The 26,898-nt window shown below is 38.1% G+C and overlaps 11 protein-coding genes across 11 annotated transcripts; 6 read left to right on the forward strand and 5 right to left on the reverse strand.

Moving 5' to 3' along the window:
* Positions 1 to 114: 114 nt before the first annotated feature.
* Positions 115 to 1,515, reverse strand: SAPINGB_P003975 (uncharacterized protein; the record flags this gene model as incomplete). Its single annotated transcript, XM_031998690.1, has 1 exon — positions 115 to 1,515. One exon carries the CDS (start codon positions 1,513 to 1,515, stop codon positions 115 to 117), a length of 1,401 nt encoding a protein of 466 aa, XP_031854581.1.
* A 721-nt stretch (positions 1,516 to 2,236) lies between these two features.
* On the forward strand, positions 2,237 to 2,606 carry SAPINGB_P003976 (uncharacterized protein; the record flags this gene model as incomplete). Its single annotated transcript, XM_031998691.1, has 2 exons — positions 2,237 to 2,479; positions 2,550 to 2,606. The coding sequence occupies 2 exons, from the start codon at positions 2,237 to 2,239 to the stop codon at positions 2,604 to 2,606; spliced, it is 300 nt and encodes a 99-aa protein (XP_031854582.1).
* Positions 2,607 to 3,303: 697 nt separating this feature from the next.
* On the reverse strand, positions 3,304 to 4,113 carry SAPINGB_P003977 (uncharacterized protein; the record flags this gene model as incomplete). The annotated part of the gene is made up of 1 exon (XM_031998692.1): positions 3,304 to 4,113. The coding sequence occupies one exon, from the start codon at positions 4,111 to 4,113 to the stop codon at positions 3,304 to 3,306; it is 810 nt and encodes a 269-aa protein (XP_031854583.1).
* Positions 4,114 to 5,288: 1,175 nt separating this feature from the next.
* On the forward strand, positions 5,289 to 6,501 carry SAPINGB_P003978 (uncharacterized protein; the record flags this gene model as incomplete). The annotated part of the gene is made up of 2 exons (XM_031998693.1): positions 5,289 to 5,336; positions 5,443 to 6,501. 2 exons carry the CDS (start codon positions 5,289 to 5,291, stop codon positions 6,499 to 6,501), a joined length of 1,107 nt encoding a protein of 368 aa, XP_031854584.1.
* Positions 6,502 to 7,107: 606 nt separating this feature from the next.
* SAPINGB_P003979 (uncharacterized protein) lies at positions 7,108 to 8,298 on the forward strand (the record flags this gene model as incomplete). The annotated part of the gene is made up of 1 exon (XM_031998694.1): positions 7,108 to 8,298. One exon carries the CDS (start codon positions 7,108 to 7,110, stop codon positions 8,296 to 8,298), a length of 1,191 nt encoding a protein of 396 aa, XP_031854585.1.
* Positions 8,299 to 10,157: 1,859 nt separating this feature from the next.
* Positions 10,158 to 11,933, reverse strand: SAPINGB_P003980 (uncharacterized protein; the record flags this gene model as incomplete). The annotated part of the gene is made up of 1 exon (XM_031998695.1): positions 10,158 to 11,933. One exon carries the CDS (start codon positions 11,931 to 11,933, stop codon positions 10,158 to 10,160), a length of 1,776 nt encoding a protein of 591 aa, XP_031854586.1.
* Positions 11,934 to 15,317: 3,384 nt separating this feature from the next.
* SAPINGB_P003981 (uncharacterized protein) lies at positions 15,318 to 15,768 on the reverse strand (the record flags this gene model as incomplete). Its single annotated transcript, XM_031998696.1, has 2 exons — positions 15,318 to 15,484; positions 15,543 to 15,768. 2 exons carry the CDS (start codon positions 15,766 to 15,768, stop codon positions 15,318 to 15,320), a joined length of 393 nt encoding a protein of 130 aa, XP_031854587.1.
* Positions 15,769 to 16,314: 546 nt separating this feature from the next.
* Positions 16,315 to 18,818, forward strand: SAPINGB_P003982 (uncharacterized protein; the record flags this gene model as incomplete). The annotated part of the gene is made up of 2 exons (XM_031998697.1): positions 16,315 to 16,357; positions 16,411 to 18,818. The coding sequence occupies 2 exons, from the start codon at positions 16,315 to 16,317 to the stop codon at positions 18,816 to 18,818; spliced, it is 2,451 nt and encodes an 816-aa protein (XP_031854588.1).
* Positions 18,819 to 19,102: 284 nt separating this feature from the next.
* On the reverse strand, positions 19,103 to 21,139 carry SAPINGB_P003983 (uncharacterized protein; the record flags this gene model as incomplete). Its single annotated transcript, XM_031998698.1, has 1 exon — positions 19,103 to 21,139. The coding sequence occupies one exon, from the start codon at positions 21,137 to 21,139 to the stop codon at positions 19,103 to 19,105; it is 2,037 nt and encodes a 678-aa protein (XP_031854589.1).
* Positions 21,140 to 21,974: 835 nt separating this feature from the next.
* Positions 21,975 to 23,681, forward strand: SAPINGB_P003984 (uncharacterized protein; the record flags this gene model as incomplete). The annotated part of the gene is made up of 3 exons (XM_031998699.1): positions 21,975 to 22,142; positions 22,238 to 22,441; positions 22,500 to 23,681. 3 exons carry the CDS (start codon positions 21,975 to 21,977, stop codon positions 23,679 to 23,681), a joined length of 1,554 nt encoding a protein of 517 aa, XP_031854590.1.
* A 273-nt stretch (positions 23,682 to 23,954) lies between these two features.
* Positions 23,955 to 26,738, forward strand: SAPINGB_P003985 (uncharacterized protein; the record flags this gene model as incomplete). Its single annotated transcript, XM_031998700.1, has 1 exon — positions 23,955 to 26,738. One exon carries the CDS (start codon positions 23,955 to 23,957, stop codon positions 26,736 to 26,738), a length of 2,784 nt encoding a protein of 927 aa, XP_031854591.1.
* Positions 26,739 to 26,898: the final 160 nt, after the last annotated feature.

Raw genomic sequence — 26,898 nt, forward strand, 5'->3', positions numbered from 1 at the left:
TCACTTTATTTTTTTATTTTTTTTATCAATTTTTTTTTCTTAATTTATTTTAATTTCAAAATCCCATTTAGTCCATTTTGTTCCATTATTATCTTCAATATTTTTTTTTTTTTTCTAAAGAAGCTTAGCATGGTACCCCTTTTGTCTGAGAGAGTAAAGATAATAGCCAAGTCCGACAACTGCTTGGACTACAAACACTACCAGGAGAATGGTCCAGATGGACTGGCCGCCCTCAATCACAGCAGTGTGGAGCGAGTGTGGCAAGTTGCCCAGACTGGTCGAATGCTCCTTGAGTGACCGAGTAATATCATCCACATGCGTATTGAGCTTATTGATTTCGCTCGAAATGTGCGCCTTGGTGTCAGCTGTACGGCCCTCCAATGTATTCCGCTGCAGCTCAATCAGCTCCTTGATAACATTCTCCAGTTTGTTGACTCGCTGTTCAAACTTGTTGTTGATCTCTTTCAAAGAGTCTTCAAACACTTTGCGCTGGTTCTTGAGCTCACTTAGCGTTTGCTGAGTCATTGCACTGACTGCTCCTTCGGTATGCTCCTTCCATTCCTTGCCATTGTGCCACACCAGATTGAGCTTTTCAATCATTTTGGTGATTTCCTCATTGTTTATTGGAGAACTGGAAGATGAAGAAGATGAAGAAGAAGAGGAAGACTGAGCAACAACCTTTTGTTCATTTTGTTGTTGCTTTTGTTGCTCATTTTGCTGCTTCTTCTGCTGTTCATTCTGTTGCTGTTGCTGCTTTTCCTTTTCAAGTTTCATAGCATTGTCAACTTGTTCAACACTGGGCTGAACATTGACAAAAGTCTCGACTCTATACAGAGAAAAGTTGTCCACGTTCCCGGTGCCACCTGCGGAGATGCCAAAGTAGCCGCCCTTGGGCAGGACAATCTTGTCAGTTTGGACACAAACCTGGTTGTTGACCAAAATTCTAAACAGACCAGGAGCATAAGAAATCTTAACCTGCGTGAGATATCCTGTATTTCTATAATTGACGTGGCATAACGAGAATGCATGAGATTTAGGATCTTTGCTGATTGTGTTAACAAATGATGTGGTACCGTCATTCAGATGACCATGGACCGATCCAGAATCTTCATTGCCAGATTCGTCCTTGATTGCACTGTCAATGAAAATACCCAGACCATCCCAAGTGTCCTTGTTACCGTATGCAGGACCAGGGAACCCTTGATCAGTGGTGTACCAAATAGCCAGACCACCACCAGCCTCGACAAGACCACCAGCAGTGAAATCAACGTCTAGTGTCCAGCTCTCGAGATTATTGCCAAGGTTAGCCCAGATTGAGTTTTGTAGGTCTTTACCGCCCAGACCAGTCAAAAAAACTCGGCCTGCCTCCACCTGCACGCTACCATGACTGGTCCAGTTAGGGATCGGTTTGCCGGCCTCCTTGTTCTGAGGAATAGAAAGCGCACTAATTGCTTCAATGGCGGAAACAACTGATGAAAGCGAAAGTATCGCGGGTAAAAAATTCCAGGCCCTCATTTTTTATAGGATAATAGAGAAACGTTGGTATGCTGAGAAACACGGAAAGAATACGAGATATGTGATGATTAGATCAATTGAATAATTATGACCAAGAAACCAAGAAACCAAGAAACCAAGAAACCAAGAAACCAAGAAACCAAATGATTTAAATGAATTAATTTGGAATGAAAAATCCAAAAAGCGGTTTTGGGTATATTATGATTAAGACAAGAATACCGGCTAGTGCTTTTTTTTTTCTCGTAATATTGGGTTGTCGAAGAAAAAAAAATGATATTTCTGAATTTCTTTCTGGTTGGTGCGAGTTGCCAAAATGTCTGTATGTGATTGTGGGGCGAGGTTTTCCTCTGCTTATTCTTTTCGCCGGCCGTTTTTAGACACGTATGCGGATCTCTTAACAGAAAGGCATGTGCACAAACACAAAAACGTTGAAAATTACAAGAAAAGTTGTATTTAAAGTATTTTAAATATTTGTAACAAGTATTTAAAATGCAACATTCTTACAATCACTTAGCTCCAGCGTATATTACAGTATTGTGAAAAATTTTGCTTCTCCGCAGGTGAAAATCATAAATTTTTCTCTTCCCTACCACCAAAAATACATCACCAAATAGGGCCTTGTTGTTTGCTACGCCAATCCATCCGCCATCTAGACATCTACGGATCTTGCTTGTTTTTTTTACGCACATAAAAATACCCCTTTAAATCACATCAATTAAAAATGTCTTCTTTGTTTGGTTTCGGTGCTGGCTCTGCTGCCAACGGTATTACCAACCCCGCTAAGATTGCTGCCGCTGAGGCTGAGCTCGACATGGTCACCGATATGTTCAACAGACTTGTCGACTCTTGCTATACCAAGTGCATCAGCGTTAAGTACGAGGAGGGTGTTGTTAACAAGAGTGAAGCTCTGTGTCTTGACAGATGCGTTGCCAAGTACTTCGAGGTCAACACCAAGGTTGGCGAGGTAAGTGTCAATGACAATATGTTACACTTTTTTTTTCCTAGTTTGATTTACTAACTTTTCTCATTTTTAGAACATGCAAAAGGTTGGCCAGGCTTCTGGCGGTTCTGGCTTCATGGGCAGACCATAAATTTTTTCATGACTTTCTTTGCTTTTTTCCATTTTTTTCTTTATTTTTTTTATGAACAAGTTAAATTAAATCACCTGCAAGTACACATCAATATGTACAGAGCTCAATTGTAAATATATAAATATAAAAACAAGCGGTAATGATAATGTATTTTTACAGGAAAATTAAAGAAAAAAATCCTATTAAGATGAGTGATATCTGGTGTTAATAGATTTTCAAATAACACCATGAACTTTTCTAAAAAAAACAACTACTACTACTATTATTATTATTATTATTATTATTATTATTATTATTATTATTATTATTATTATTATTATTATTATTATTATTATTATTATTATTATTATTATTATTATTATTATTATTATTATTATTATTATTATTATTATTATTATTATTATTATTATTATTATTATTATTATTATTATTATTATTATTATTATTATTATTATTATTATTATTATTATTATTATTATTATTATTATTATTATTATTATTATTATTATTATTATTATTATTATTATTATTTATTATTATTATTATTATTATTATTATTATTATTATTATTATTATTATTATTATTATTATTATTATTATTATTATTATTAAGAATATCAGAATTTATTTACACGCAAGTATCAAAATCATAAGAAAAAATTTAAACAAAAAAACAGCAACAATGTAAAACGTCTATTTATTTTAGACCAAACCACTTAAAAAGTCTCATGCGGCAGCCTTCTATCGAGTTGAGCTTTGGTCGAACGTCAATGTAGAAACTGGGCATATCAGGCATCAGAGGATTAGGCTTACCAGAGTAAAAGTCCAAAACATACTCAACCTGTGTTCCACAGCGATCGACGAGCCAGTCGTGGCGATCAAAGGGTTTTTGGTATCCAAAAATCATATTGAATCTAGCCTTGGGTGTGATTTTCTTTGAGTCACCTTGGAAACGAATGAGCTGGGGTCCACCGCACGATTCACCACCTTCACCCTGCTCCCACTTAAGAATCTCCGTCCATGCACGTTCGTTGACTGCATTGTGGATCGGAACCACAGTCTTCATATCGTCGGCACTTGGGTCCCAATTCTTACGCTGCATAGCTGTGAAGAATTGTTGTTGCGAAGGGTACACCCAGTTGTCGCCAGTACTTGCTCTAGGGATTGTTGATATCTCACGTTCTGTAGAAAGGCGGTGACCCGTTGAATCGACAGCAGTAGAGGGTGTGCTAAAGTTGCTTCCTAATCGGTCAGAGGAACAGTTTTCGACGTTGACACGACCTTCACCGCCGTTTTGTAGCCACACAGCCCGCGACTCATGGTCAACCGGACATTTGGCTTCATCAGCTCCAGCAGGTACTGGATGCGGCGCGGGAACTTGTTGCTGCTGGTTGAGTTTGTCTTCAAGTAATGGCTTTTGGTTGCTTCCCGCGTTGCGAATCCAAGCTTCACGGGTGGTATGATCAACAGGGCATACGCCCTGAGGTTTAGTGGTATCTGTAGACATTTTAAATGGCTATAATATTTGATGAGCTTTCAAACAGGTTTTATAAATAATGCAGAAACAAAAGATTAAAAATTATAAAAAATGAAATGTAAAGGATGGTCGGAAAGTTGTCTATGACAAGCGGCCTTTTCTGCAGATCTGCTTAGAAAAGCTTAGAAATTCCAAGTGATGATAGGCTCAAAAAAAAAAAATCTTGGCTCATGGCAAAAACCCTTTCCCTAAAAATATAATATCACGTGGGCAAATTGGTTTTTAAAGTCTGCAAATTTCAACTTAGAATGCAATTGATCTGAAAGTTTCAACTTGGCGCATACATAGAAAAAGAACAAAGAATACATAGATGAAAAAATGAAAGTATGAAAATAAATAATAAAAAAATAATTAATATAGTTGTAGCAAGTATTGTCATGATGGTTTACTGAAAATTAAACAAATTGTGAACTCATGAATCTACGTCAGTATCAACATTGTCAGTGACCAGGAAACTGACAGGAATGGAGAGAGGCGCATGCGACCAAGATAAACAAACGGGAATATACGACTAAAACAGACAATTATTTTTTTTAAACTAAGCTCATGTGAAAAGTCTAACCAAATCACTCTTATATATAACAAACCTGAATTATTTAAAAATTAAAATATTTTAACAATGTCTGCCTTATAAAAATACACTGCTCAATAAGCTTTTTTTTAAGGAGACTGTCTGATCGTGATGTATGGCGGCGATCTCAGTTGCTTTTGGGCTTGCATTGTTTTCTGCAGAGAGATAGTGCCACGTAACTATGGGGCTGGTAGCGTATAATACAGTATGATTAAATTACCAAGGTCATAACGGGGGATATATTATTTTTGTTCTTAATGACACGAATAAATAACCATATTAAACCACCAAAATAATATTAAAATCAAAACAGCCAAAAAAAAAAATAAATAAACAAAAAAAAGAAAACAAAAATTCCAAATCCCTAAAACAGGCATTTCTTCTTTTTTTTATTTTAAATAACTCTCTTTAATTTCTTATCTTTTTTTATTTTTTCAAATAACCTAGGGGGTTTCTTCAATCGCTTTTTTTATTACTTTCTTTGATCTTTTGATTTAAGTTAACTGTGCATTTTGTTTACTTTCATAGATATAATCCCTATATTTCTCATTTCATTTGAACACCTTATTCAATCATGCCTTCTGACTGGACTGTAGATCCTGATAACCGAAGACGCTTGTTAGTATGTTTTTGACTCCATAGAGCTTCCTCTTTTTGATTCAATTTTTTTTAACTTTTACATCGCACGGTTGTCTCGTGCTGCACGGACAATCTATGTAACATTTTAGGCTCTTCAAAAACAAGGCACAAACAAACAATGCTTCGACTGCGGTGCTTCCAACCCGCAATGGGCTTCTCCCAAGTACGGCATTTTCATCTGTTTAGACTGTGCCGGTATTCACCGTGGCCTTGGTGTCCACATCTCTTTTGTTAGATCCGTCACCATGGACCAGTTCAAGCCCGAAGAGATGAAAGCTATGGAAATTGGAGGCAACGAGCGGGCCCGTGAGTGGATGGAGAAGGAAGGTCTAGACATGACTCTTAAGCCACAAGAAAAGTATAACTCAGACATTGCTCAAGACTACAAGGATATGCTTGCAGCTGAAGTTCAAGGTGTTGAATGGGTCCGTCAAAAGCGTGAGCCCAAGGCCTCTTCTGCAGCAAAACCAAAGACCCCTGTGGCTAGTAGTAATTCTGGTGGAAACACTATCATTACCAATAGACGATTTGGTGATGGTAATACCGGTACTTCTACCGATCCTACTCAAAAGACTCGCAACGAGGAATACTTTTCGACTCTTGGTAAAGTTAACGAAAACAGACCTGACAACCTTCCTCCTTCGCAAGGCGGAAAGTACGCTGGATTTGGAAACACTGCCTCAGAACCCCACCCTGACAGTGCTGCTTCTGTTTTTGACAATTTTTCAAATGATCCTCTTGGCTCCATGAGCAAGGGCTGGAGCATTTTCTCTCGTACCATCTCCAAGAGTGTCGATCAAGTTAATGAACAGTACATTAGGCCTGGTGTCAAAAACTTCCAAGAGGGCGAATACGGTCAAACAACTAGAAAGGCAGTGTTGCAGTTTGGCCAAAAAGTTCAGGAAACTAGCAAGTATGGCATAGAAACATTCAACACTTTTACCACATCTTCCACTTCAACAAGCAGACAACAAGGCGGAAATACTTACTCAAAGCTTTTTGACGATTTGGGCGAAGAAAATTACCAAGTTGGTAGTCCCGAGATTGAGCCAGCTTTTGGCTTATCCAAGCCGGATGCTCACACTAATCTGCAAGGGATTGAAAACCCAGAAGCAAAGAACAAGAAGAGTGACTGGGATGATTGGTGATCTAGCATTTTTGGAAAAGAAAATATATAGGTGGTTTATTTGATTTATTGTTTTAGGCTTACTTTTTTTTTGTTCTTCAATCAAGCTTATTTTTATTTTTATTTTTTTTTGTTTCTGTTGATTTACCTTGGATAACATTGAATTGTTTTTTTTAATAGTATTGAAATAGGTAAATTTGTTAAGCTGAAGTAAGGTCAGGTTAAAGATTCCTAAAATGCAATTATTGAATGCTTGATTTAATTAAAATGGATCCTTTCAAAGGTATATTGATAATTTGCTCAAGATAAGACCACTTAATCTAACCAGAACCAAGTCTTATGCCTTCGTGTCACACGTCCAAGTAACTCTAGCCGAATTTAAGTACCCATCAGTATGCTTACCTTGGTTAAAGTCATCATATATGATGAAATCTTATTCGTTTCGGCTTTTGAAGTCTTTTAATTTTTTTCATAAAATGATGGATTTCAAAAACGTATAAATACATTCCCAATTGCCTTGTTATATATTTCATTTATTTTTTCTTTAATATAGTAAAGTGCAAATAAAACATCAACTTAACTAATCCCAGAAACCCAACCGTTATTTCATTTAAAAAAAACAACAGCAATGACCGTTTCATATATCCTTAAACAAGTCGATTCCCCAGAAGATCTTACCGCTGCCGGTAGAATTCAGCATGGCCAATGGTATAATCAAATTTCTTTTGACAAATTTAATGATAAAGTCAAGTTCATTAGCAGCACTTATAGTAAACCCTTAGACTCAACTCAATGGGTTCTTCTTGATTCGGAAACCCCCACCAAGGACAATGGCCAACTCAATATCCTTTCATCATTAGTTCTCTTTCCTCGTCCGGTGACTGTTGTAGAAAAGGGCAAAGCTCCTCAGGAAGTAATCTCTCCATCAATCATGGCAGTAGTCACTCCCCCAGAGTATCGTGGCAAAGGCTATGCATCTCACTTATTACGAGAAATTACCAAAATCATTGACCAACAAGCAAAAGACAACAAAGTTAATTTTTCTACTTTATGGTCAGAAGTTGGCGAATACTATTCGGCCTTTGGATACAAATCTCTTACTCCCGAAGAGCTTTACATTGACTTGTCGGAAGCCGCACCCGTCGAAAGTACATTTTACACGGACCTTGACGAGTTTTCTTGGCTCGGGACAGCCGATTTTGAAAACCTTGCACAAGTTGACAAAACTAAATTGATTAAAGAAATGATAACCGCCACAGAAGGAGATGGTATTACACGTGTGGCCATCAACCCTGATGCTGACTTTTTCCGTTTTTTCTGGGGCTCCTCGACATTTGATGCCCACACAACGTACCCGGAAATAATACCCGCTCTCCCTGTTATCGGTGAAATTGACGATGAATATTTCCCGTTAAAAACTGGAGCCCGCTATGGGCCTGTCTATATTATTTGGGAAATTAATTTTGGCAGTGATACTGTCCGTGTCGTGCGCATTCACATCGATGATACCTCTACTCTTACCAGCCAAGAGTTGGCAAATCATCTTGCTGTTCTATTGGGGGCTGCTGTCTCTCAAGCTTTTAAATGGAAGCTTTCTTCGGTGACATTTTGGAAAGGCGATACACCAGTGGGCTCTGGCACTGATTTTACGCTTGAAGATGTTAAGGTTGCTTTCAATGCCGCCAATGCAGAAAAGGAACGGGCTGCTGAAGCAGCAGTTGTTGTTCGCAAGCTGACTGTCCCAATGATTAGAATTTCAAACGAGTATAATAAAACACCTGTTGAATGGCATTCTCCCGGTTATTATCCCTGGCGTTAATTTTTTTTGACTTAAAAAGTATAGCAGTAATTGCTCTGTTAGAAAAAAAATTGTTTTTTGTCAATGCGATTATTTACTTGAAATCATTTTATATTGATAAATTGTTAACGCTAGTTATTACTAGCATAGGTATGGAAATAGAAAATTGAAATGGTTTATGGAATCCCTATAGGAACGAATTGAAAGAAGTACTTGAAAATACTATGTCCTATTTGTAGTATCAGAAGCATATATTAAAAACTTCGTGATACCGATAATCCGATAACTTAATTTTCTTTAAAGTACCTATGACTTAACTTTTTCTCAAAAACTTTCATGAATGTATATATACATTATCTTATATAAGATGAATTTGATAGTTTTTACATTAAAGCTAATACCAAAATAAACGCAAAATCTTGAAAGTGGATGATATTGTAGTATTGTCGAAGTAAATTTTTTACTTATTATTTCATATATAATTTGAATACTTGACTTAAATTTTCCTTTTATAAAAATATTATGATTGATGACCCTTAAAATAATGGTGAAATAATAAACATTTTTTTTTTTATTTTTTATTTACAGCCATCACATTTGCACTCGCCGGCAGGGCATGAACAAGTTTCCTTGGTGCAAGACTTTCCGAGCTTGTCGTTGCAGCCTGCACATTTGCAAGTTCCAGGAGGACAAGCACATGTTTCCTTAGTGCAACAAGCAGACTTGCAAGAGCTGCAGACACACTCTGCAAGTGAACAAGAGCAGGAATTTTTAGTGCAGCCAGAATTTTTGCATTCAGTGCACTTGCAAAAACCAGGAGGGCAAGGACAGCCATCTTTGTAGCAACAGAGAGATTTGCAGCTGTTGCAAAAACAAAACTTATTATTGCAAAACCGATTTTCCTTGCACTGGCAAGAGCTCACACAAGTGCAAGTAGATTGAGTAGGGGTAGAGCAACTGCAGTTAGAAGACATTTTAAATGATTTGTTTTTGATTTATTTTCTGAGAGGAGAATATATATATTTAATGAAGATGGAGTGATGAAATGTAATTATAAAGAATGAAAAAAAAAATAATAGTAAATCCAAAATGAATTTCCGTTCTTTATATACTTTTCAAAAGCCTAAAAGTAGAATTCCGATCAATAAATTGATTTGGCCTGAGTCTCACGTTTCTTGCTGCTTTTCTTAATGGTTTCAAGACTAAACTGGAAACATGAAGATAAGAAAAAATGAGGGGTCATGTAATTTTTGTAGGGCAAAATGAGCTCATAATTATGAGTTCATTATAATATTATTAAGATTTTATAGCGAAATCTACTCACAAAAATTTGCAGCAAAATGCACTCTATCATATTGTATTTCCACAGCCAAAAAAACTCATGCACTTATGATTGTTTTTCAGCCTTACATCATTTCCAAATTCAGAAAAGAATTTAAGCAGGGTTCAGAACAAAAAAGGCCAATTGAAATACTCCTATGATTGGGGACAGTCATTCTGACTGCTAACATTGATTCGATTAAAATCCACTTCAAATCTTTATAAGTTAGTTATATTTATGTTACCAATATCAATTTCATTTACTGGTGACAGTACGTTGTTATCCCTTCTTAATGTTCTGTATGATTACATAATTTATTGGAGGTGTAAGCTTGTTCTTGTCTCTTGACTATCACACTTGTATCCATCTCTTTTCATCTCTTTTTAGGGAGTGTTTTAATATGGTTAATGGTCTCACTTAAAAAACTATAAAGATAATATTCAAAAATTCAATGTGTAGCTAATAATATAAAGTTCAGTTGCGGTCATATTAAGAATATCAATAAATAGTTATCATTTTCATAAATATCTAAAAAATCAAATACATAAACAAATTATTTTTAAAACAAATAGCCAATGGAATGGTTGTAAATTTTCTTTGCAAAAGACGGTGGATTTTCAATGTTTTCTTTTAACTGTCTCTCCAAAAACTCCTGCTCTTCACAGTCAATCTCGTGCCTCAATGGCGGGTAGAAATCGATTTCTGTGGGCTTAACAAATTTAGACTTCATGATAAACTTATAACCCAAAACCAAAATCAAGAAAATAGGGATGCCAATGTAACCGGTAATGAATGACGTTTTGTCAAAGGAAAAAACAAATGCAGTAAAGTTCTTAATAAGAGCAATGATAATGCAGAAAACGAGAGCAATCCAACTGCCAATTTCGCCAAATGGAGCCTTGTAAACAATCTCACTTTTAGGAATACCTTGAGCTTTTCTACCCCTGACAAAACATATATGAGTAATCAAGATGCAAATCCAAGTAAGAAGGCCCATGATAGAAACAACGTTGACAAAGTAGTTGAAAACCTTGGCAGAACTTTGAGCCGTGCACAAATATGCCAAGCAGCAAAACATGGCCGAGCAGCCCAGTGCCACATAAGGAATACCCCATCTATTAATTCTTAAGAAAATCTTAGGAGCCTTGCCGTTCTTAGCCATGCCATAGAGGGTTCTTGTAGCAATATACAAGTCTGAATTGGAACTAGAAAAAATAAAAATCAAAATACAAGCATTGATGATTTGATTCAGCTTAGGAATTCCTGCATTAGTAATGGCAACAACGAATGGGGAAGCGGCAGCACTGGTACTAGCTTTGTTGGCAAAGGCAAGTTTAGTATCATTGTAAGGAACACACATTCCAAGAAAGAATATGGCAACAATGTAAAATAATAGAATGCGGAAGAATGTGAGCTTGATGGCTCTGGGAATGTTTCTGCGAGGGTTTTCAGCCTCACCGACAGTAACACCGACTAACTCAGTGCCCAAGAAGGCAAAAACTGCAGTAACCAAAACGGATGCCCATGCAACAAACTTTCCCTCTGATCCTTCAATTGAATGTGTTCCCTTGCTGTAAGGTTTAAAAGCACCCGGATCCTTCCAATATCTAAAACCACGTCTGTCGTGATCAGGGCCACCACCAAGAGCAATAATAAGAGTAACCATAATAAGACCAAGCATTGTAATGACTTTTAGACAAGAAAGCCAAAATTCAAGCTCACCAAAAATCTTAACACCAAAAAGATTTAAAAAGATAATGACAACAAGGAAAATAGTAATCCAAACCCCTGGGTTAACTTTTTCTCGTGGTAACCAGTACTGTATAACAAGTGCACCAGCTACTAGTTGGTTTGGTGTGACAATAATGTATTTCATGTAATAAACCCAACCAACGGCAAAACCAAGGCAAGGGTCACAGAAACGAGAAGCATAGCCGGGAAAGCCTTCAGAAAGAGGGATCCAAGTAGCCATTTCACCTAAAGCACACATAACCAGATATACAATGAAACCAACAATAAGATAGGCAATCAGCAAGGAAGCAGGACCAGCCTGGGCCAAAGCAGAACCAGAACCAATGACAAGACCTGTGCCAAGGGCGCCACCAATTGCAATCATAGTGATATGGCGGGCTTTGAGATCACGTTGAAGACGGCCTTGTGGATTTTCTGTCGTTTCAACAACGCTGCCGTCAACAGCACCGCTTTCTAAGTTTGAAACTGGATTTGTGTATGTGTAGACATTTTTTTTCTCATTAAAGGAGTTGCTGCTAGAACTGTTTCGTCCGTACAAAACTTGGCCGTTTCGCTCAAGGTCAGTTGAGTAAGTTTTTTCCATAGTTAGATATGAAATGTGATATCAATAATAATTTAATGATTTAATGATTTAAAAAAAAGAGGATATATATTAATGAAAAACAGAAAAAAAAATTGATAAATATTGGAAATTGATAAACTATTTATATAAAATAAAAAAATATTAAGGTTGAAAAAAAAGCTTATTTAAAGATGAAGATAGCGGTAATGTTAATTAGCTGATAAGTTTAAAAAATTCGAAATAAATACGTTTGACCAGTACTTTTCTTAAGTTGTCAAGATACTAGTAGTTTATTTACGTTGTTAAAAAAAAAAAGAAAAGAAACAATTATGAAATGGACTCAACTTGAGTGAATTATTTGAATGCCTTGAAAATATCACTGGTTTTTTTGTTTTTTTCAAATCTTGAAATTTGCTCTAAAAAATTGAAAAATATACAATATTGTTGTATCAAATAATTTTGTATCAAAATCACATAATACTTTTAAACAAGCATTTTTTATTTTAATGAAAACCATTGTTGCATAAAACAAAGTTGAATTTATAAGTTTATTGTCATTGTGAAATGCTGTTGAAGAGTGTGGGCTAAATCCTCCACAGCGTTGTCCACGGAGATACTGGTAAACATATTTTTACGAGTATTATTTTTGTGGTAGCCATAATATTTACGATGGGGGTTGCCCTGATACTAAAATGTACGAAAAAAAAATATTGAAAAGTATCAAAAACTTGACAAAAAGTAATAGCTACAACTACTATGAAAAATTAATATAGGCACGGAAATTGAATTATCATTCAGACAAACTTCCCTAATATACACCTTAGCACAATGATTAGTTTAAAAAAATTATTTTTTTTTTCAAAAAAAAAAATGAGTATCTTCATGACTTTGCAAAGCAATTGCCTTTTTTGAATATAAAAAGTTTTTTTTTCTAAGATAACGCTGATATCAACGGTTGGAAACCTTGCCAAGACTTTTATTTTCAACTTTGCAAGGTCAACTATTAGAAAAGGCTCCATCAAAATTGAAAAAAGGACCATTCAACAAACAAATGAAAAAATGAACACCGGCGGCTATCGAAATATAAATTTAATAAAGATATTGAGTGCACAAAGGCTTGAAATTGCTAATAGCGATTTGGATAACGAGTTCAGGCATCACGTTGTTAATTTAATCTCAGCTACAGCAAGGCATTTTAAAAAAATTTATAACGCAATAAAAAGTAACGATTATTTTTGCATCTTTTTTTTGACCAAGAAAATACAAGTTGGGCTTCTATGCTTTATATTTTTTTAGTTACATTAAATTTAGAAGAGATATGATTTTTTAAAAAAAAATTTACTCTAGAAATGGATGGTATTACATTAACCGTCGGAGAATATCAGTGTAGGGTTGGTTTATGAAAACTTTAAATGTTAAAACACATTCTTAATTAAGAATATCTTTGTATTTCTTTTAAAAAACTTTATTAAAATGAATAATCCAGCTGACTTTAAATTTAAATTTTCTATTTTAAATATTTTTTTATTGAGGATTAAAATTTCCTTAGTTCAATATTTTGAAATTTTTGAAAACTTTGGTGAATTGGATTCAGCCAAAGTCCATGGAGACGTAGATAGATATGCGATGTGGCCGTTTTAAAACTATTTGTAATTATGGTACCAAGGTAGATTTATGCAAAAGTCAAATGAGAGGTGTGGGAGAAAAATTTTTTTATTTGGAATAACCATCAATAGCCGGTTACGTGGCGATTGCAACCATTGCTTCCGACTATGAAATATCAAGATATGCTTAGCACAATTATTCTTTGAAAAAAAAATGAATGAGTTGGGTGATAGATTTAAAAAAAAATAACTCTAGAGTTATATTAGATCTACTATTCATTATAATCAATGGTGAAAAAATTTTTGAGGATTTCCATTAATTTGAATGCTAACATTTGTATCAACATGAACGTGTCCTCAACTCTTTGTCAACTTTTGACACGGGAATTTTTATATTTGAAGAAGCTAAAAACTACGAACTTTTGAAAGACAGTGTTAGTTACGAATTACATAAAGCTGCCATTTGCATTCGGAAAAAAAAAGGGAACATTACCGTAAAAGGTTATGCAGAAATTTCTGGAATATAATCTCAGAGGATTAAACTGATACGTTTATTTTTTTTTAAAAATAATTCACATGTAATCATCGCAATTTAGTGAAAGTAAAAGGTGATTTTTTCATTAGAATGTATTAGAGTGGTGTTTGTTTAATCATTGAAATTTTCATTATAATGATTAATTAATCATTTTTTAAATAAGTTTATTAGTTGATCTATTGCTCGTGGCTGATTCAATATATGAAAAAGTAATTACTTTAAAAAGATTCTAGATTCTAAAAAGATGTTCTAATTTAATACATTTTCATGAACATAAAAGTTTTTAAAATATTTTCTATTCTCGACAAAAAAAATTTAAAAAATTTGAAAAATTTAAAAAATGTGAGAAAAGAAAACAGTTGACTAATATAAAATAAAAAATGAAAAATAAAAAATGAAAAATGAAAAATGAAAAATGAAAAATGAAAAATGAAAAAAATACAAAGAGGATAGATAATACATTTATCTTAAGATGAAAAAATATGAAAAGAACCAGGATTTTAAACTATCATTTTTGGTTGGGGCCACCCTTAAGGGAGTCATGAGTCTCGTCTATCTTAATTTATTTTGCTTATTAAATTATTATATATATATATATATTTTGAAAATCGGGTGTACAATAAAGTAAATCAGTTCGCCATACACTTCAAGTTTCATGAAAACAGACAAGGAAATAAAGTTGTTATCTTTATTGTTTACAAACCAATCAATTTATTTAAAAAAATTTATATTTTTTTAGATGAATTTTAAAGTTTTTGAGTAAATGTAGTTTTGAAGACTTATTTACTATTGATTTTAAAATTATAACAAGATCTTGTTATTCTTAATTTTTATTTACTTTAATGTAACATTTAGCTTTATTTTATCACATATAATTATTCAACCGAAATATATTGTTTTTGAATAGAAATCATTATAGATTAGAATTTGAAGATATATTAAGCAAACGGTAATCATTACAGCATCAACTTCAAATGAAATGCCCTAACCATTCATTCATATCAACACAAAAAACAGAAATTCTATTTCTCTCAAAACCTTGAGTATTTTTTTTAGATTAATTAATCTTGTCACAAATAAATCATATGAAATTGCCATTCTTAAAGTAATTGGTTCATAGATTCTGTTCAAATATTTGAGCCTATGATTTCAGCTAAACAATACCATTTTGATTCGAGGTCACGTGAAATGAGTTCGAAAAGGCAAAATGCCAATTTGGATAATTACAATTCTCACTGGTCTTTTTTTACTTAATCTTTTATAAGATTAGTTAATGTTGGGGCAGGCATCATCATCTTCTTGGTCAGCTTTAGATTCTATATGTGGTTCCTGAGTGGGGGTCTTTTTCTCATTCTTGTTGTGTTTGTCAACATGCCCCAGATCTCTGTTTGGCTGAATAACATCTCTCACTAGCTGCTTTAGTTCTTTTGAATCTATGACTACAAGTCAGTAAAAATTGGTTTTCAAATTACAATACATAAGTGAGCTTACCAGGAAATCCGCCCTTGTCTTTTCTGTTCCATAGGACAATGGGAGTAGCATCTTGTTCTGGGATGATAGTGACAATGAAGGTTCCAGCTGATGAAGGAAGCAAAGCAACTTCACCTAGACCATTGCCAAATGTGGAAAGAAGTTCCTGCATATACCAAGCTGCTCTAAGATTCCATTTGCACTGAGTACAAAATTCAATTGAGACTCGAGGATACGCGTAAACCATCTTTATTGTTCAAAAATATGTTTAAAAGTATCTGTGTGGTTTGTTATAAGGAACTGACGATTATTAAAGCACTGGTCTTGACTTGTTACAACTTGAGTCAAGGCGTTACATTTTTTTGTTACACAAATTTGTGACACGAGATGTCATGAACCGTAGAAACGCCTACGCCTCTTTCTTTTAGAGAAAAGACCACACAGCTACATTCAATGCAGCTGCACGTAACAAATATTAAATTACATAGGCAATGGACCTTTTTTTGCGTAGCACTTAAACAAACTCAAACCATCCTTCTCCCAGTCCCATAAGATAAATGTACACAGCCTTCAGGAAACGATTTTAACAAAATAAAAATTCATAGTTCTGAATTCTTTTTTCACATCATCTCATTCAATTACTGTTTTCTTATTGATTTTTTGCTTGCCTCTAAGATTATTAAGAGAAAGTGCAAGTAAATAATAATAATTTGCATATTTCCCCCGGATTGGAGCTGTCATTTATCATTTATTTACCGATAATCAAAAAACAGCACCAAAGCAATTATATCTCATGTCCTTTACCTCCAACTTTTGGACCCCCGATTACGTTGGCGGTAAGTAACGGTCATTAATTTCAATGAAAAGTTCAAGTCTAATATCTTTATAGGTCTAGATGCTTTGTTCAAAAAACTTGTTCAAGGCTGCAGTGAAAACGAAGAAATTCTAGCTTTAGCAAACGCCCGTGCCGAAGCAGAGTATGCCTATGGTTCTAGACTAAACGAGATTCCAGTCTCTCTTGCACCACGAAAAGATGGCTTTGGAGCTGATGAAGGTGCTAGTCTTCGCCGGTCTTACGAAGGAATTATCAAGGAAATGGGTGAAGAAGGCCAGCATCACGTTCAAGTGGCTGAAAATATCCGTAAAATGGTGATTCAGCCTTTTGGTAAATGGGCCGCAGAGCACAAGGAACGTGTTGATTTTTCTTACGATTTTCTTAAGGGTAAAGTTAAATCGTATGAGAAGGAGGGTCAAGAAGTTCAAAAAATTCAAAACCGCTACTTTAATAAGTGCCGATTATACGACGATGCTAAACAAGAAGAAGAAACTAAACTCCTTGAAGAGCAAGCCAAAAAGGAGCATCTCGATTCGCAAGGGGCTTTGTCTACTTCTGAGGCCGATCCTCCTATCCCTCCTGAATCAGCTCCTTTGGCATCATCATCTTCTTCGGCTACTATTTCGGCAACTACCCCAGTAGAAACCCCAGCTAGCTCCGCTGAAGAGGATGATGAAGAAGAAATAGAGCTTGCTGACGTTCCTTACACTCGTGTCATGATTAGAAAGCTTCTCTCTAATATGCTGGCAGAAATTCCTCAAAAAAATATTAAGATTTCTATTCTCGGCACTTACGATCACATCTCGACCGGTTCAGAGATTGTCACTTGGCTCACCGCAAATGTCACAAGTGGATCTATCCCTGTTGCCGAAAAACTTGGTCAGGACCTAATTCAAAATGGATTTCTCCGTCTTGTTGGTCAGGTCGGAAACAAATTTGCCAATTCCTCTGTATTTAACTACCAGTGGAAGCGCTTAGCCTTCACTCGTGCAGGTCTTGAACAAGAGCAAAAGAGTGGAAACGATCTCATTTCCTCTATGGCCGGGGAGTATTTACCTGGGGCTATTTCAAACTACCTTTCCAACCCTAATCCTAACGAAACTCCTATTGAAAAGCTTGCGCGTGAAGTTAAGGAGCTTGATCAAAAGACTTACGAAGCCATTACCAAATATGATACAACAAGAACTACATTGGAGGAGACAATTATTCGACATCTGAGCTACATGGAAAGGTGTGAGAATGATCGTTTGAAAGCCATCAAGGTTGTTTTGCTGGATTTCACAGCTGCTATCTCGAATAAAGTGGCAGGTCTTAAAGCTACTCTTGAAAAGTGTCTTCTTTATCAAGAATCAATTGTACCTGAACGTGATATACGTTATCTTATTGAGGAAAATAAGACTGGGTTTTTTGTCCCTAAGGTCACAGTTTATGACAACTACTACAATCCTGATGAAGGGTGGACATTTGGTGGCGACATTGAGATGCGCGCTCGTGGTGATGGCAAAAGAGTGCCTCTTATTGTTTCCGCAATTTTGCGTCACTTGGATGACCAATACCCATTGCTTCAAAATGATGAAGTACGTCTTGGTGTTTGGACAGTAGAGGTACCTCTCGAAGAAACTCATAAACTTCGCAAGGCTTTGAACAATGGTCTCTCAATTGACTCTGAAACTTTGAGTAAATTCAAGGCGCCTATTGTTGCAAGCGCACTTAAGCTTTATCTTTTAGAATTACCTGATTCGCTGGTTCCCAGTAAATCGTACGAGTTAATTAAGGCCATTTACAATGAACAAGGTGGGGTCGAACATCAAGCTGCGCGATTCAAGGAAATCCAAGCATTACTGCAGCCTCTTAAGCTCTCAAGCATTGCGACAATTGACGCTATTTCTAAGCATTTGGAGCGTTTGATGAAGATTGCAAAACCTTCTGAAGAGTATCGTGTTTCTTTGGGCCAGGAACTGAGCTTTTTGTTCTTGCGCCCCAAGACGCAAAACTTGGTCACAATGAGCGATCGTCATGGATACTTTCTTGCGCGCGACTTTTTAGAAAACCGCAATGCCATCTTTGACGAGCTCAAACGCAAAAACTCTGCCGCTTCACGCCGTACCTCGACATTTAGCAGCAGTACCTCATCGTCTGCTGGCTCATCAAAGTCTCTCCAACGTTCTGTTCCAGTTTCCGGACGTCATCAGCAACAGATGTCAAGCTCTTTATCTCCACATGCAGATTCTCATGCCGCCACTAACTCTTTAAATAGCAGCTATCGATTTGACGAGAATACTTCGTTCCACGTTAGACCACTTAATAATGCTGGATCTGAAGAAACTACTGGTACTAGTCGCTTCCAATTCCAGACTACCGCTGCCACAAGTGGATCTGGAAATTCAGCTGTCCCAAATGGTGTTGAAGTAATTGAAGTGGATGATGATGACGAGGTTCAAGTTGTGAACCCTCCCTCTTAGACGTGATATTGCACTTGACTTTTTTATAACTTTTTTTATTCTATGGAGTTTTTTTTAAAATACATTTGAAATCATTTGAGAACCAGACCTTATGTCTTTGTAAATTTTTCATTAGAGTAGTATTTCATTAATTTCATTTCCTTTTTTTTTTTTTTAAAAAAATACAAATGTTATACAATTATTAGCTGTCATTAAAAGAGTACAAAGATGGAAGGTGATGCAAATGTGATAAAAATACAATGAAATCTTTTTTTTGTTTTTTTTCTCTCTTTTGTTTTTCAAAGTCATCTGAAAAACCTCGGATTCCGATTTATGCTTGTGCGTGGAGTATGAGGAGTCTGATGGTGATGAGAGTGTTGATGATGCTGAGTGTTAGGTGCAGAGGCTGAAGGTTGAAGAAGAGAAACTGTAGCTGCCGCCAAAATGCCATGGGTAGAAGAAACAGTCATTACAGAATCTATGGACGAACTTTTGCGGGGAGTCACTGTGCCGACAAGTGGTGCACTGTCTTCATGGTCAGTCATTTCGTCTTCCAAATCAGTTACTGAGACAGTTGCTGTCAAAGAACGAGAGCCTGCAGCAGCAGGAGCTGATATCGGTGGAGGTAAAAATGTTCCTTGAAATTGCTTTTGTGCCATCAAAAGACTTTTAGACCGGGTGATACGTTCTGTGGAAGATGGTGAAGGCACCATCAAGCGTCTGCGCTTTGGAGGGGATGACGATGATGGTGAAACAGAAGAAGAAGAAGTTAATTGCGGCACTACTGATGCTGAGCCCGAAACAATAGAAACCGGGAGACCCAGATCGTCGTCCTCGTGCAGCGAGAGCGCTGGGCTCATCGACCTTTTTCTGCTTCTGTTGGAAGATTCAACACGTGGAAATGGAGAAAGGGGAATCATAGGGGTGGAACTAGGGCTGTGTAGAGAGCTAGATGTAGCAGCAGCTACAGCCACAGGAGATTGGGATTCACGTCGCTGAGGAATAGGTGTACATGATTCCTCAAGAGAGCGTGAATCTTTCTTGGGGAATAGAACGCAGGGTGTAATCTTATTACACTTAGGGTCACCTTCAGGAAAAGGTCTGAAGACTTTTTTCCCACGAAATACACACCACATTCCTGGAACAGTTGAATAGTCAACAGGGTGGTGAGGATGGTTTTTGTAATATTCTTCGTCCTCAGCATCCACTTCGTCCAAAAGACCCTTTGGGATACCATCTGTGTCATATTCAGCCTTGTCAACTCCTCTCTTCACGTTTTTGGTGAAAATGTCATTGTCCTTAATCTTTTTAGAGAGACCTGGAGCAGCCAAAGTTGAAATAAAAGACAGATCCTTGTTATTTGGTGTAATTTTAGATTTTTTCGCAGAAAGCAAAAGCTTAGAAACAAATGCATTTTGTGTCTTTTTTGCCGGACTTGCGGGTTTGATCTGAGAATGTGAATTAGTGGAAGAATGCTGCATATCATGGAAAATTTGAAAATGTGTTTGTTGTTGTGATTGTTGATTGTTTTGTTCTTGGATCTGACGCTTGCGAGGAGATAAATGATCTTGACGTAAAGGAGATGGCACTCTGCATACAGATGTATCTGCTTTTTGTCTTGGAGTCGATAAGGTACTGGTGGATTCATGCAGTTGGAGATGTGATTGTGATGGTGATGATAATGATAATGATGGAGTTGATGCTACTTGATTACTGCCAATGTTAACATTTCTTGTCAAAGAAATAGTTTCCGAATGCGAAGAATCAACAACGATTTGATCAGATGGTTTCGCAAGTGCCAAAACTGGTCGTGGACGATGGTATGAGCGCCCACTTCCAGCTATATTTGTGTTTGGAGGGAATATTATTCTACCAGAAGAATGAGTCTGACTGGTGTTACGAAACTGTGTGGTGGAAGTACTTGCGGTGGATTCCACAGAGGAAGAACTAGAGGTTGTGCGCTGAATGGTATCAAGTTGTCGCTTCTTCTTGCGAGCAGGTGTTTGTTCTGGAGTAAGGGGAAAGTAAAGAGCAGAGGGACCCTTCATCACACTCATATTGTGACCCCAGGGCGAAGCTTCACCTGAGACATGCCTCCGATGCCTTCTATCAACAATCTGTTGAGCCGGTGTGCGAGTAAGGAGTTTGGAAGAACGTTGAGAAGATTGAGCAGCAGCAGCTTCTTCAAGTTGACGCGATTTGGCAATATAGGATTTAGAAATTCCAGGGAAGTTATCGGGCTCATCAATTGGTGCATAGCGAGGGGTTGGAGGAACCCACATGGCTGGATCCGGTGCAGATGACGGCGGTGAAGGTGTGCGAGGAGGATTTTGGGTATTCATTAATGATGGCGATGAAAGGAAAAGCAGTAAAAGAGATTGCTATGATGGTAAAAAATAATGAAACAGAGTGCAAAAGGAATGTAAAGTGAAAACAGAAAAGTGAGGAAAAGTGAAGAAAGAACAGTTGAGGATAGAATAGCCGTAAGTTTATCTTCCAATATGTCTAGCAGTTTAATGTATTGAGTATAACGACCCAAACCTAAAGAGTGTCAACAGTAACAGAAACCAAAAAGAACGATGGAGGAGAGTGAAAAAAAAATGCAGAGGATTCGAAACGGTCTGTGTCTGGTAAGGGCTGGGATGTGTTGTTTTTGATAAAAGGCAGGTAGGTTTGTTGATATATTGAAGATGTTGTTGTTGTTATTATTGTTGTTATTATTATTTGGTGGTGGTGGTAGTGGTGGGAGTTAAATGTTTCCGCCTATCATAGCACCAGAAAACGCGGTTTTGCATTTGTTTATTTTGGTTGTTTGTTTACTTTTGAAATTGCTGGGCTGGTTTTGAGGCTGCTATGGAAACGCAACGCGTATCACAGTTAGGGCTTTTAAAACGCGTCGTGTCTCATCAAAAATAATAAACGCGTCAAGGTAACAATAAAAAAATAATAATAATAGTTACCCGGCCACACTGCACTGACAGCCCTTCATCGTGCTGTTCATGCCTCAAAAAAAAGCTGCCACCGCAAACTAGCAAGCCAGCCGTCGCGATACTCTCTGCATATCAAATTAAGCCCATCAAATAGTCTACCACCGCCACTACCACCACCACTACATCTACCACCAACATCTAAACTATCATCCATTACCTCAGCTTTTTATATATATCACCATTCTAAATGTCAATTCGCCGTCGTCATACATTCTTTATTCAGTTTGATGATCCAGATGCCATTGAAAAGTTTGACTTTTCACAGGAAAACGCGTCGGTCTCATCCTCCCATTTTACTTCGCCACGTGAAGACAAAATTACCATCCCCTACGACCTGATAGCCAGCTACCCAAAAGTATGTATCATTTAAATACCCTTTTTTTCTTTTCTCCTCATATCATGACCACTTTTGTCTCTAACATTATTGGTTTCTTATTGTTTCCCTTATAGTTCTCTGCATTACTCAATTCAGTTTATAAACTTCAAGTAAAGTGGTCCCGTGATGTTCCGTTTAACCACAACTACCCCGCTTCCATTGTGCGCGAATCAGGTCTTCATGTCGAAATTGTGGCCAAAGATGGTGTCTCTATTGATACCGAAGGTCTTTCCTCCTTTCTCAAAACGTTTTTCAATGTTGAATTTACTGGGAAAAAGGTATGGTGCATCAATATTTAAAAATTTTACCTCCCTTCTAACTTATTTTTTTCTCTAGCAATTCGTCAATGGCTTCCAATGGAAATCCCTTTATGCCCCATTAGACACCCTAAAACCTCTTGCTGAGGCTCTTCAGAATAATCTATGCGATAAATCCAATTCAGTATGTACTTCTCAACTGGCAGAATTAACCTACGCAGATTCATTTTCCTTGACCTATGGGTCACTTCCCAGCAATGCCCGTCCTATTAACAAGGAATCTGATCTTGTTTTTGAAGTCTTTTGGAGTGACCGTACTTCCATGGCTTCTGACTTAGGTTTGACCGAGTCTACGATATCTAAAATATACCCCAATGAAAAGGTAGAGGTGGGGCTGCTGGCAGTCCATCCAGAGTATACCACAAAGAACTCCATCTGGGGCCTCGCAGGGTTTTCCAGAGACCTGGATTTAAACAAAACTGAAAAACTACTTTTCCAGTATACCACCAAACATAGAAATAGTGAATCCAATTACTATGTGGACTTTGTCCGGCCTACAGGTTTACACCCTAAGCATGAAATACACATGTCTAACGTCAGAGTCCCACAAAGCGGATGCGCCCTCTTTGCAAAATACACCTTCGACAAGTCTCTCTTTTTGGACAAGTACCAGCTCAAAGACCTTGCTGAAGCCACACCTAACCGTCCACCAATAGGCCGTCTTTTTGGTGTGTGGGGTGAAACAGATCTCGAAGCCCCGGTGTGGGCTGTAGGAGGATGGGGCAGTGAAGCTCTTGTACAGCTTTATACAACCACTGTTTCCGACAAATTAGACTTGGACTTCGAATTGCCTACCCACTCTCGATACGAAATTCCTCAACAGAATGCATCTCTGGTCCATGAGCATCAACCATGGCCCGTGGTGTTTTGGGCCTGTCAAGCCGTTTCGGATAAGGACAGCCAATTGGAAGCCAAAATTCCGGCTTCGATTGAAACTAAAGGCATTGGCTATGAGAGCATTTTCCCCAATGACACTGTTTTTTACTATTTCAATCCCATTATCCCGAGCCACTTTACCAGCACTCGTCTGCGATCAGAGTTTGATATCCCTGTGGCTCCGTTTTCAGCTTACTCCACAGTGCAAGTTGTTTCTGTGGTGGTCATCTTCACATGTTTCTTCTATCTTATTTACGAAATATTCCGTAGCTTTTTTGGCTACAATAAACCGCCAACTGTTGATGCGGATAAAAAGGATTCTTAGTATATCTATATAATGGTAAGTTGTATAACATAAATGTTAATAATAAATGAGGGACCTCCAACTTGATTAAACACCCGTTGTGTAACACCCAAGTTAGGCAATTTGCAAATACCTTTTCTCCAATCATGTGCCCTTTTTATAGACTTACAACTTTGTTGAAATCACACTATTTTCTTTTTACTACACAAGATCATTCCTGTATACACCAATATTTTCGTTGCGTCACTAGAATATATCTTTTTTTCTATTCATTTTTTATTCTTTGCCTTAATTATGAAATCTGAAAACTGGCACCGCAAAAGTAGTGGAGATACTAACTTTGTTCACCCGCACTATACCTCAACAGCTTCAACAGCAGCAGCAGCCGCCGCGGCATCTGCCACTGCCCAAGGGTCTAAGAAAAAGTCACATAAGTTTAGCGTGGTAGTGGCCAAAGCTATGCATAAGGTGCGGCGCATCTTTTTTTACAAGCGCGGAGTGGGGACTGGTGACCCGGCCGCCACCGGTGCTTTAGTAGTGGCAGGGAAACGTGGATATACCCCTAGTGTTACAATGCGTCGTGGAAGCAGGATTCGCAGTACGAGTAACGGGTCACTGCTACCCATAGATGAGGGGGTGAATGGAGGCAGCAGCAGCAGAAGAGGAAGTTATCGGTCAGGAGCACGGTTACGCGGGTCGCTACGCAAAACGAGAGAAGGGAGTGGAAGCTACCGCAGTGGCAGCAGTGCAATGATTTTTCCATACAACTCATTGTCGCGGAGTGTGCGGGTCCCTGAAAAGTATAGTTCGACGAAGATTTACACCCGGTTGTCGCAATTATCAGGGCAGAAGCAGGCAATGGAGACAGTGCGGTATCATGCAGAGTTGAATAAAAGTGTGGAAGAATTTGAGACTCCAGCGGTTGAAATTAAACCGACTAGTGATACCCAGTTGAGATTTCATCGTGCAAGCAGCTATATTGCATGTTTGACAACGCCTCACAAGTACCTGGACACTGGGGGGAATTCTAGTGAATTGAATAAAAAATCGGAGCTAGGGAATAAAGCCATTATTGAGGAAGAACAAGAAGAACAAAAAGAAGAGAAATCTGTTGGCTCAACTGCTGATCCAAAACTTGAAGAAGACGAAGAGGAGGAAGAAGAGTTAGATGAAAATCATGCTCGAGTACCCGGATGGACCCATTCGATTCGCATTGAGGAACCATACCCTGAATCGGCTGCTGAATTTACTAGCTCGCCTAAAAAACCAAAAAATTCAAATTCTTTAACAGAAAATTTCAAACCCGATACCCTTGAACAGTGTGATCCCATCTCATCGCCCTCCTCCATTGCTCCACCTATAATGGTGACTCCTCCCCAAGAAGAAGATATCTGCAAAGTATTACCTCTCGATCAAGCATTTGAAAGCATTATTCGGCGAGGGGCAAGCGCTGAAGTCTCAGCTATGGATCACGAGGTGGTCATCAATACCTATCGCAACAAGTATTTAGCTGATCTGGGGTACTCACCGACCAACATTTTTGAAAATGAGCCGGATCGCAAGTCGCTCTCGGAAACAACAGAAAGTAATGCAGAACAATCAGAGATTGTTTCTGGTTGGCATGGACAAAGTGTGAAGGACAAAGAAGAAGGTTGCTCGTTTGTTATTGATCATGATGGCGTGCATTACCAAAAGCAAGGGCCAGAAACGAATGGATTTGTAATACCCAAAAGTGATATCCATCCTGTCAGTGCAAATAGTTTAGACAGTGGTACAGCGTCTGGGTCGCTGTCAAGCAAAGACTCTCCTGGAAACCCAATCATGTATTATTTCTCTGAAAACAGTCCTCAGCCCCCAGTGCCACCTCCTAGCCAGGGTGATGCAAAGTCCGGTGAGACTCTAAAACGGCGGCGATATAATGTCGGAGATCACGAACATCACTTGCACCAGCACCACACGCATCTTGGTCCTAATCATCACACTGTACGACGCCGGTTTTCAGCGTCATCGTACTCGTCCACATCGTCCACTCAAAAGTTTCAGTCAACGGGTCGACGCCATGCAGATAGACCCCCACTCAAGTCCTGCATCAAGAAGAAAACGGCAGTTACTGCAGGAACTCAAATTCACAATGAAGAGACCTCGCTCACAAGTATCTCAGTGAACCAAGCGTCGCCTAAAATTGTGACACCGCGACGGGGTCCTCGAGCAGAGTCGTACGAGGGTGACGGCTGGGAAGAAGAAGACTTGGTTAATGCAAGTGTGAGCTTTGAGAATAACCGAAAGGGTAGTAGCGGCCCTCACAGGAAACCGTCACTGACATCACTGACGTCAAACTGTGCAGGTTCTAATACAAGCTTTGGAACAAATGTGACTAGTAGCGGTGGCAGCGGCGGCTCCCGGTCCAAACGGGTCCGGTTTCTGATTGATGTGGAGAGCGTAGCTAGCAAGAGCCCAGTTCTCACGCACCTCATGCGCCGCAGTAACGTCAACACGTCGCTGTTTGTTTCCCCGGTTGCAGACAATAGACAGCAGGCTCCAACCACCAGAAATAGCCTCAGAGAAGAGTCTTCTAAAGACTTACATTCCTGTTCATTTACAACAGTGTCTGAGGCCGTAACTGCATCGCCTTTATATGCATTCAACCCTCCACGTCGCACAAACTCTCCACCGCCACCATTGTCGTCTTTCTCGCGTCACTCGGAAGGGCATTCACGAGAAGGATCGTTGTCACCAACTGGTGCCTCTTTGCCTGTGCTTTACTCCACTCCTCAGTCTTCGTTTCTGACTCCGCCCAATGTGTTACCTTTGGGTAGCACGGGTCCGTCTCCAGGGCTTTGTGCAACCCCAGCAGCCGGTTTCTTGGGCCCCGCAGGAAACGCTACCAAGCTTTCAAGATTGGCGTTGGGGACCGGTGTCCATGGCGGGTTCATGGGCCCGGTTTCGGCAGTGTTTGGAAGCAATGCAGGATTGTCGTCGTCACAACAACCGCGACAACCATTGCAGGGACGCCGCGGGAATATGGGGGCTGCGGAAATTGGAATCAATGTAGGGTACTCTGGGGTCTGGGGACGTTAGGTTCAAGTAGAATAGAGCAGAGTTTAGAGGATAATGATAATGACATTCCCTCCAAAGATACCAATACGTTATATAGCTTTTAGAGAAAGTAAGAAAACAAGAAGTAAATGAAAGAGTCAAATTACAGTATACAATGCAATTAAAAAAAAAGTCTATATAT

Source organism: Magnusiomyces paraingens, assembly GCF_902498895.1.
Source record: "Magnusiomyces paraingens strain CBS 517.90 genome assembly, contig: contig3, whole genome shotgun sequence".
Lineage (NCBI taxonomy): Eukaryota > Fungi > Ascomycota > Dipodascomycetes > Dipodascales > Dipodascaceae > Magnusiomyces > Magnusiomyces paraingens.